Genomic DNA, 10,728 nt, shown 5'->3' on the forward strand with positions numbered 1-10,728 from the left:
TCCCTCCCTCCTTTCCTTCCTTCCTTCCTCCTTTCCTCCCTTTTTCCTTCTTCTTTCCTTCCTTCCCTCCTTCCTTCTTTCCTTCCTCCTTTCCTCCCTTTTTCCTTCTTCTTTCCTTCCTTCCCCTCCTTCCTTCCTTCCTCCTTTCCTTCCTTCCTATTTCTCTCCTTCCTTTCCTTCCTTCTTCCTTCCTTCCTTCCTTCCTACTCGAGCACTTCCTACACGAGCACAACAGGAGGGTTAATATTTCATCTTTTTGGGTCACTTCTGGATTATTACCTTCATCTATTTTCCTGATTCCAGCTCTAACTATACTACTTCCTGTTTCAGCTTTCACATTATACATATTTAATATAACATAAAATAAGAGCGTATACTTACAAATTATAGATATTAATTTAAGTTTTAAGATTAAACCATTCTTCAGTAAATCAGCTACCCACTGTTTTTTTTTAATATGACTTTAAATGTGTTTTTTAAATCATTTTTCTTTAAATGAGAAAGAGCAAAATCATCTAAAGGTATTTTATTTTGAAAAGCTCTTATTTTTATGAACATGTATCATATCTATAATAACGCTTATAAAGCTTAATAGTTTATATGATATTATCAGACATGTTCATTCCTTAATTTGTGGATGCAATGTGTATTTTTTGTAGTTTTTTTTTTATCATTTTTGTAGTTTTTTAAAATATTTTTGTAGTTTTTTTTTAATCATTTTTGTAGTTTTATATCATTTTGTAGTTTTTTAATCATTTTTATAGTTTTATATCATTTTTGTAGTTTTATATCATTTAGTCATTATTATTATTGTGTCATTCTTTAATTAGCTCATTATATTAGTAGTTTTATATAAGTGGGGGTTTTTTTAAGGCAGTATTTATATTTGTTTATATTATTTTCAAAATAAGATACAGAAAAAAGTTCTGGTTTGGAAACAAAACTGGCATAAATCAAGGTTTCTGCAGCTTTTAAGTTAAATATAAGACTTTATGAATTCAATTTAAGACCTACAGGAAGTACAAACAAATAAGGAAGTCTCAGAATCACTTTCAAAGTAAAATATCTGACATGATCTTGCTTTCACACCAAGTTTGCATCATTTGAGGAACTTCCTGTTTCAAATTAATGGTTTGGTATCAGTTTTAACCAAACACTGAATCCTGATTATTGAAGCAAACACTACTTTGATCCTTCAGTACGTAACATACGGACATATTTAACCCTCCTGTCGTCCTCCCGAGTCAAACTGACCCCGTCTGTTTGACTTGTTCCTTCTTTCTTCCTCCCTCCCTCCTTTACTTCCTTACCGCCTTCTCTCTTTCCTTCCTCCTTCCTTCCTCCTTCCTTCCTCTTTCCTTCCTTCCTTCCTTCTTCCTTCCCTCCCTCCTTTCCTTCCTTCTTCCTTCCCTCCCTCCCTTCTTTCCTTCCTCCCTCCTTCCTCCCTCCTTTCCTTCCTTCCTCCCTCCTTTCCTTTCTTCTTCCTTCCTCCCTCCTTTCCTTCCTTCTTCCTCCCTCCCTCCTTTCCTTCCTTGACTCGAGGACAACATGAGGGTTAAGACTTTTTAAAGCCTAAAATTGAGACTCTTTAAGACCCAGCAGAAACCCTGATCATTAAATGAACATATAAATGAATCTAGAGCTTTGCAGACGGTACGTAGAAACAAAGATATCACAGTAAAGTTAAATTACACACACTTTAAATCCACATTATTTAAAGACTCAGTTAAGACCAGTTTAGTAGTTGTTTGTCCTTCGAGAGGTTGAGCTTGAGTCTCTTCTGGATTTGAACCTTTTGGATGTTGGATGTGTGCTCTTTGATTCCCTGCAGGTTACAACCCTGCGTAAGAGAGTGGAGGAGCTCAGTAAATTGTAAGTAGAGCCGAGCAGCTGGTTCTGGTTCTGGTTCTTGTCTGGTTCTGGTTCTTGTCTGGTTCTGGTTCTGGTTCTTGTCTGGTTCTGGTTCTGGTTCTTGTCTGGTTCTTGTCTGGAGGTTTCAGGCTCGCTGCATGTGTTAGCATGAAAGGAAAAAAGGAAAGACCAAGCAGAGCGCTGAGGAGACGACACACCACCGAGAGAGAGAGAGGGGAGGGGGGGAGAGAGAGAGAGAGACAGAGAGAGAGACATAGAGAGAGAGAGAGAGATGGGGGGGGAGACAGAGAGAGAGAGCAAGTAAAGTATCGCAGCTTATATTTAGTGATTTCAGTAATTTCACATCAATCAGGCTTAAACAGGTTTATATATATATACTCTATTTTCTCATCTCTACTGGATCAGGATCAGAATTTTTTTAATATTGTCAAAATAACTAAGTAGTTAAAATCCAAAGTTAAGAAAACTCAGAGCTGCCACAGTGAAAAAACCACTATTCTCACATTATTTCATTAGTAAGAGGAAAGTTTTCTTCTCATTCAGATATTCCTTCCCCCAATGAGAAGCAAAGATGCATTTAATGAAAAGGTTTCTGTTATTATAATATTAATAATAATACATTTTATTTGTATAGCGCTTTTTTTATGCTTTACAGAAGCACGGGTAAAAGAACAATGAATTAAAATAAATATAAAAGCAATAAAATACACCTAAAATGAAATAACAGAGTGTACTAAGACATGCTGTGATATTGCAGTTCTGAGTTTCCGTACATTAGTTAATCAGACTTAATTTAAGGAAAACTGGACATTTGAATTACTTCTCCAACATTTAATAGTTTTTATAGCTGCCTTCTGATTAGTGTCATTTTGGGACCAAACTCTTCAGTCACTAGCAGATCAGTCTAATCTACAGCTGTTTAGTTTCAGTGTTAGCCTCGGTCAGGTGTTTAGTTTTAGTGTTAGCATAGCAGAGCCTCGGTCAGGTGTGTGTGCTCCAGCAGGTAAGAGTCCAGCTGAACAGAAATCTCTCCTAACTGTCAAACCTTCATCTTTTATTTTTGGGGGAAACCACGACGACGAGTTTCAGGAGATCAATACATGAGACGTGATTAGAGCCATGATTCAACTTCCTGTCGTCCTCCCAACTGTTCCTTCTTTCCTCCCTTCCTTCTGTCCTTCCTTCCTTCTTTCCTCCTTTCCTTCCTTCCGTCTGTCCTTCCTTCACCCCCCTTTCTTCCCTCCTTATTTCCTTCCCTCCTTCCTTCCTCCCTCCCTTCCTTCCTCCTTTCCTTCCTTCTTCCTCTCTTTCTTCCTTCCTCCTTCCCTCCTTTCCTTTCTTCGTCCCTCCCCCCTCCTTCCCTCTTCCTTCCTCCCTTCCTTCTTCCTTCCTCCCTCCCTCCTTCTTCCCTCCCTCCCTCCTTCCTTCCTTCCTCCTTTCCCTCTTTCTTCCTCTCTCCCTCCTTCCTTCCTTCCTTCTCCCTCCCTCCCTCCCTCCTTCCTTCTTTCCTCCCTCCCTCTTCCCTCCTTGCCTCCCTCCTTCTCTCTTTCTTCCTCCCTTCCTTCCGTCTTCCTCTCTGTCTTCCTCCCTCCTTCCTTCCTCCTTTCCCTCTTCCTTCCTCCCTCCTCTCTTCCTCCTTCCTCCTCTCTTCCTCCTTTCCTTTCTTCCTCTCTCCCTCCCTTCCTCTCTCCCTCTCTTCCTCCCTCCCTTCACTCGAGGACAACAGGAAGGGTTTAAACCAAAAACATACTCTTAACATCTTCACACTTCTGGTTTAAATCAAACACGTAGATCATAAAGCCCCCCCACCCCCCTCCCCCCTCCCCTCCCCCCTCCCCTCCCTCCTCCCTCCGTCTTGGTTTCCCCATCACACCTCCTAAACTTCCAGCAGCTTTCAGCCCGATCGGATCATCGTCGCTCTCACAGGAGAGAGAGAGAGGGGACAGGAAGTGGGTCTCTTCTTCTCCTCCGAGGTAAATGTGTCGTGGTGAGATTTAAAAAGCTGCTGCTGTGTCGTCTTCCAGGTGCAAATGTTCAGGAACCGCATCGATGAGTTACAGAAGCAGTAAGTACACTCGCTGACACCCAGAGCTCTCTCTTTAAACTTTAACTCCTTTTTAACTTCTCGTCGGTTGCCCGGGTGACAAGACATAAACTGTCGTAACATTCGGGACAGTTAATGTCGGTTTATGGCAGTCGCTGATAGGAAGTAGGAATAAGATCAGTTCAATTAGTTTTAGTCTTTAAGCTTCCTGTCGTCCTCCCGGGTCAAATTGACCCCGTCTGCTTGGACTGTTCCTTCTTTCCTCCTTTCCTTCCTTCTCTCTTTCCTTCCTTCCTTCCGTCCTTCTTTCCTTCCTCTGTCCCCCTTCCTTCCTTCCTTCCTCCCTTCCTTTCATCCCTTTCTTCTGTCCTCTGTCATTCTTTCCTTCCTTCCTCATTTCCTTTCTCCCTCCCTCCCTCCCACATACCTTCCTTCCTCCTTTCCTTCCTTCTCTTTCCTTCCTTCCTTCTTTCCTTCCTCCATCCCCCTTTCTTCCTTCCACTGTCCTTTCTCCCTACCTTCCTTCCTCCCTCCTTTCCTCCCTTCCTTTCTTTCTCCCTCCCTTCCTCCTTCCTCCCTAACTCCTACCTTCCTTCCTCCCTTCCTTCCTTACTCCCTCCCTCCCTCCCTCACTCCTACCTTCCTTCCTTCTTTCCTCTGTCCTTCCTTCCCTCCCTCCCTTCTTCCTCCTTTACTCCCTCACTCCTACCTTCCTTCCTTCTTTCCTCTGTCCTTCCTTCCTTTCCTCCCTCCCCCTTCCTTCTTCCTCCCTTCCTTCCTCCTTTCCTTCCTCCTTTCTTTCCTTCTTCCTCCCTTCCTTCCTTCCTTGACTCGAGGACAACAGGAGGGTTAAATATAAAACTTGGATATTGGAAATTTAACAGCTTGAAGGGTGTCAGTCAGTCGTCATTTTTTTCCTCCTTAAATTTAAAATAACACCCCGAATCTAAATTATTGGTAAAATCACAGGATGAGAACTTTCTTTTACACTTTTGTCACTTTAAAAAAAAAACCCAAAAAAGTAGATAAAAGCCATAAACAGACTAAATCCTCACTAACACACCACTTGATATTTCCCAATCTGTCTGGAAATCAACATCAAGGTGGCAGATCAGACATGTGTTCACATCACATGTCTGAGAAATAGAAGACGGCAGCAGTTCCTATTAATTTATATTGAAGCAGGAGACGATGTAATTTTTAATAAGAGAGAGAGAGTGAGTAGATTTTAAGCATTTTAAAGTTGGAAAAACAATCAAATTTGATATATCTTAAAGTTTAATGTTAGTTAATATAAAAGCTAAGGAAGTCGGCTAACTAGCTAACGTTAAAAACTGCTAACGCCAGATTACGTAATGTTAGATTTTCCGTCTTTTTCTTTTTCTGAGTTTGACTTTAACGTTAGTTTGCTTAAACCAGGGGTGTCAAACATGCGGCCCGCTGAGGGGTCTAATCCGGCCCACCTTCCTTCCTTCCTTCCTCCCTTTCTTCCTTCCTTCCTTCTTTTCATCCCTCCTTCCTTCCTTCTGTCCTTCCTTCCATATTTCCTTCCTGTCTTCCTTTCATTCCTTTTATCCTTCCTTCCATCTTTCCTTACTTCCTTCCTTCCTTCCTTCTTTTCATCCCTCCTTCCTTCCCTCTGTCCTTCCTTCCATATTTCCTTCCTCCCTTTCTTTCATTCCTTTTATCCTTCCTTCCATCTTCTGCCCTTTCATCTTTCTTCCTTCCCTGCCTCCTTCCTTAAATCTTTCTTTCCTGTCTCCTTTTTGTTCCTTCCTTCCTCCCTCCCTCCCTCCCTCCCTTCCTTTCTTCCATATTTCCTTCCTTCCTGTCTTCCTTTCATTCCTTTTATCCTTCCTTCCATCTTTCCTTACTTCCTTTCTTCTGCCCTTCCTCCCTTTCTTTCTTCCTTCCATCATATCTTTCTTCTCTCCCTGCCTCCTTCCTTAAATCTTTCTTTCCTGTCTCCTTTTCGTTCCTTCCTTCCATATTCCTTCCTCCCTTTCTTTCCTTCCTGTCTTCCTTTCATTCCTTTTATCCTTCCTTCCATCTTTCCTTACTTCCTTTCTTCTGCCCTTCCTCCCTTTCTTCCTTCCATCATTCTGTCCGTCCATCATATCTTTCTTCCCTCCCTCCTTCCTTAAATCTTTCTTTCCTGTCTCCTTTTTGTTCCTTCCTTCCTCCCTCCCTCCCTCCCTCCCTCCCTTTCTTACTTTTTTGACACCCCTGGGTTAAACTGAGCAAACAAGATTAATAAACTGCTGGGTAATAAATAATATATTTCCAGTAGCGTTCAGTTAATATGGTTTCATGATTACTGAACTGAGCACACAGTTTATTAATACAGTAGTTTCTCTCTTGCTGCTCTAATGCCCCAAAATATTTTGTGTGTTATTTCTCTTACCCCCCCCCCCCCCCTTCATTATAAAACACAAAATATTACATTATAATATTTCATTATAAGTGTAAAGACATCGGCATTACTCAGTGTCAGAGGCGGTGAAAAAGGATGAACTGGTCGGTATAAAGCAGAGGAGGTGTCAAACTCATTTTCATTCAAGGGCCACAAACCTCCCTATCTGATCTAATGTGGGCCGGATCATAGGAAAGGAAGGAAGGAAGGAAGGAAAGAAGAAAAGGAAGGCAGAAAGGGAGGAAGGAATGAAGGAAGGAACGATGAAAGGGAGGACGGACAAATGGGAGGAAGGACAGAAGGAAGGAAGGAATGAAGGAAGGAAAGATAGAAGGATGGGAGGAAGGACAGATGGAAGGAAGGAAAAGGGGAAGGAAGGAAAAGGAGAAGGAAGGAAGGACAAGTGGAAGGAAGGAAAGATGGGAGGAAGGACAGAAGGAAGGAAGGAAAGATGGAAGGATGGGAGGAAGGACAGATGGAAGGAAGGAAGGAAGGACAGATGGAAGGAAGGAAGGAAAGATGGATGGGAGGAAGGACAGAAGGAAAGAAAGATGGAAGGATGGGAGGAAGGACAGATGGAAGTAAGGAAGGAAGGAAATATGGATGGGAGGAAGGAAGGAATAGGAGAAGGAAGGAAGGACGGACAAGTGGAAGGAAGGAAGGATGGGAGGAAGGACAGAAGGAAGGAAGGAATGAAGGAAGGAAAGATGGAAGGATGGAAGGATGGGAGGAAGGACAGAAGGAAGGAAAAGGAGAAGGAAGGAAGGACAAGTGGAAGGAAGGAAAGATGAAAGGAAGGAAGGAATGAAGGAAGGCAAAATGGAAGGATGGGAGGAAGGACAGATGGAAGTAAGGAAGGAAGGAAATATGGATGGGAGGAAGGAAGGAAGGAAGGATGGAAGGAAGGAAAAGGAGAAGGGAGGGAGGAAGGAAAAGGAGAAGGAAGGAAGGACAAGTGGAAGGAAGGAAAGATGGAAGGATGGGAGGAAGGACAGAAGGAAGGATGGAAGGAAGGAAAAGGAGAAGGGAGGGAGGAAGGAAAAGGAGAAGGAAGGAAGGACAAGTGGAAGGAAGGAAAGATGGGAGGAAGGAAGGAAAAGGAGAAGGAAGGAAAGATGAAAGGGAGGAAGGAATGAAGGAAGGAAAGATGGAAGGATGGGAGGAAGGACAGAAGGAAGGAAGGACAGAAGGAAGGATGGAAGGAAGGAAAAGGAGAAGGGAGGGAGGAAGGAAAAGGAGAAGGAAGGAAGGACAAGTGGAAGGAAGGAAAGATGGATGGGAGGAAGGAAGGAAGGAAAGATGGAAGGATGGGAGGAAGGACAGATGGAAAGAATGAAGGAAGGAAAGATGGAAGGATGGGAGGAAGGATAGATGGAAGGAAGGAAAAGGAGAAAGAAGGAAGGGAGGAAGGAAGGAAAAGGAGAAGGGAGGGAGGAAGGAAAAGGAGAAGGAAGGAAGGACAAGTGGAAGGAAGGAAAGATGGATGGGAGGAAGGAAGGAAGGCAGGCAGGAAGGACAAGTGTAAGGAAGGAAGGAAAAGGAGAAGGAAGGAAAGATGGAAGGACAGAAGGAAGGATGGGAAAAGGAGAAGGAAGGAAGGGAGGAAAGAAAAGGAGAAGGAAGGAAGGGAGGAAAGAAAAGGAGAAGGAAGGAAGGAAAGATACTTAAAAATTATAATTACGACTCAAAGCGGTGCATCCTTTTTCAGTGTAAAAAGGTCGGCGTTCTTCTCAAACTGACTTCTTTACATGACTGTGTGGTACATACATATATATATATATATATACTTATGTCTATTGGAGCTGTGACTGTGAAGCTGTGCAGGTTTGTACATCAGGTTGGATCCAGTAATGATTCAGGTAAGTGTTGCATGAGTTTGCCTCTGATTTGATTTGATCAGTACGTCCAACATGTCAAAAAACAGACATCTGGAAATGTTTGGGGGGTTTTCTTCCGTTCTGCATGAAGTCTGATGGTTTGATTTTATGATGTTTTTAGATAATTATTTGAATGTAAACAGCCTCATTTTACAAGACAGAACACTACAGCATTATCTTTACACTTTCATGCCTTGTTTCGTTAAATAAAATACTGTTCAGTTACTTCTTAGATTGAAGAGAAATGCTAATTGTCTGGAAAAGATGTTGATGTCTGAGACCTGGAGGTTTAAAACGATCACATAAATATCCAACTAGTAGTAGCTGTTAGATGCAAACTGGATAATTTTAATACTCTAGTGATCAAATTGCGCTTTAGTAACAAAAAAATATGACAAGAAGTAGAATCAGTGCTAACGTTAGCTGCTTTCTGTCCCGTTAGCATTTATTTTTTTTAGCAAAAGCATAAACTAAAACATTTAAAACATATAACTATCATTTATTCGCCTCAAAGTTTATTTTAATTAGTTACGTTAGCTACCAGGAGATTTTAACACAATCACATAAATATGCAAAGTGGAGAACAAGAGCTAAAATCAGCGATAACGTTAGCTGCTTTCTGTCCTGTTAGCATTTTTTTTTTAGCAAAAGCATAAGCTAAAACATTTAAAACACATAAATATATTAAATCCCTTACACTAAACTAAATTTATTTAACCGAAAGTTTATTTTAATTAGTTATGTTAGCTACCAAGAGATTTTAACACAATCACATAAACATGCAAAGTGGAGAACAAGAGCTAAAATCAGCGATAACGTTAGCTGCTTTCTGTCCCGTTAGCATTTCATAAGCAGAAGTCCATAAAAAAAAATAAACATACTAAAAGACTTTTTAAATCCCTTGAACTAAATATAATTAAACTAGTTGCTGAGAAACAGTCATTAGCTACGTTAGCTACCTGGAAGTTTAGTACTATCACAATACACAAACAGTAGAAGCGGTACAGATAACGTTAGCTGCTTTCTGTCCCGTTAGCATTTCATAAGCAGAAGTCCACAATTGAAAGAGTAAACATACTAAAAGATTAAGACTCTTTAAATCTCTGGAACTAAATATAATTAAACTCATTAGCTACGTTAGCTACGAGGAAGTTTAGTACTATCACAACACACAAACAGATAACGTTAGCCGCTTTCTGTTCCGTTAGCATTTCATAAGCAAAAGTCCACATTGAAAAACAAAGCATATAAGCATAAACTTTTTAAATCCCTCAAACTAAATATAGTTTAACTTAGAGTTTATTTTTAGAAACTTTTGAAGTGATTTTGTTGCATTAAATAAAAAAAACCTTTAAGTTTTAAGTCGATGCAACAAGATTGAAAAGTGGAGAGCAAGAGGTAAAATCAGAGAAAACGTTAGCTGCTTTTTTGTCCTGTTAGCATTTCGTTAGCAAAAGTCCACAAATAAAACAATACTCATATTAAAAGATTAAAACGTACTTGTTTTAAATCCCTCAAACTAAATATAGTTTAACTCAGTTTATTTTTAGAAACTTTTGAAGTGATTTTGTTGCATTAAATAAAAAAACCCCTTAAAGTTAGAAGTCAATGCAACAAGATTGAAAAGATAAAATCAGTGCTAACGTTAGCTGCTTTCTGTTGTTAGCAAAACACCAAATCGACAATTAAAAAAGCTCATACTTAAGCATTAAAACTTACTTTTTTAGACCCCTCAAAGTTATTTAACTGAGTTTTACTTTTGAAAACTTCTGAAAAGTAGATTTTCTTAAGTGTTTTTGTTGCATTTAATAAAAAACCTTTAATTTAGAAGTCGATGCAACAAGATTGAAAAGATAAAGTCAGTGCTAACGTTAGCTGCTTTTTGTCCCGTTAGCATTTAAACTCATACTTAAAGATTAAAACCTCAAGTTATTTAACTGACAGTTTATTTTTGAAAAGGCTAAATATCCTCCTCCATGTGTTCGTATAGTTTAAATACTGTCAGTACAGATTGTGGTATCTCAGTCTTGCCCTAAAGGAGGATTAGTTAAACCCTCCCCAGCAGATGTCTGACCTGTTGTCTTGTTTCATTTCGTTTCGTATCACAGCAGCAAGAAGGGAGCCGCCGCCCGCCGCAGAAAGTAGACTGGCTCTCCGCTCCGCTGCTCAGACACCAAACTGCAACCGCCTCGGACGCACGCCTGATAATAAACAAGAAGAAGAAGAAGAAGAAGAAGATGAAGATGAAGAAACACACACTGTGGAGAAGGTCTTAGGTCAGAAGAAGCCATTAACGCTGAGGTTTACCCAACACGTCCTGATAGATGCAACCAGGAGCCTCTAAAGCTGCTGTAGGAATAAAAACTAAACTAAACTCATGCGCCCGTCTCGCTTCCTCGCCTTGACTGTTTGGTTCTCAGTATTTTTGTAAATAAAGTGTGACTCTCCCAAAGCCATGACTTGTAGAGCTTGTTGTTATTCAGAAACCAATAAAGTTCAGTTATTTTATTAGATGTGTAATT

General features: G+C 40.5%; 1 protein-coding gene across 1 annotated transcript in view; it reads left to right on the forward strand.

Annotated features, from left to right (window-relative positions):
- Nucleotides 1-10,405, forward strand: part of tnnt3a (troponin T type 3a (skeletal, fast)) — a 23,831-nt gene extending 13,426 nt beyond the window's left edge. Inside the window, exons 8-9 of the mRNA XM_053319394.1 lie at nt 1,832-1,872; nt 10,315-10,405. Of these exons, the coding sequence (XP_053175369.1) occupies nt 1,832-1,872; nt 10,315-10,351 (78 nt within the window). The 3' untranslated portion in view covers nt 10,352-10,405. The remainder of the gene's footprint in view (nt 1-1,831; nt 1,873-10,314) is intronic.
- Nucleotides 10,406-10,728: the final 323 nt, after the last annotated feature.

This window comes from Scomber japonicus, chromosome 5, assembly GCF_027409825.1.
Source record: "Scomber japonicus isolate fScoJap1 chromosome 5, fScoJap1.pri, whole genome shotgun sequence".
In the NCBI taxonomy this organism is placed as follows: domain Eukaryota; kingdom Metazoa; phylum Chordata; class Actinopteri; order Scombriformes; family Scombridae; genus Scomber; species Scomber japonicus.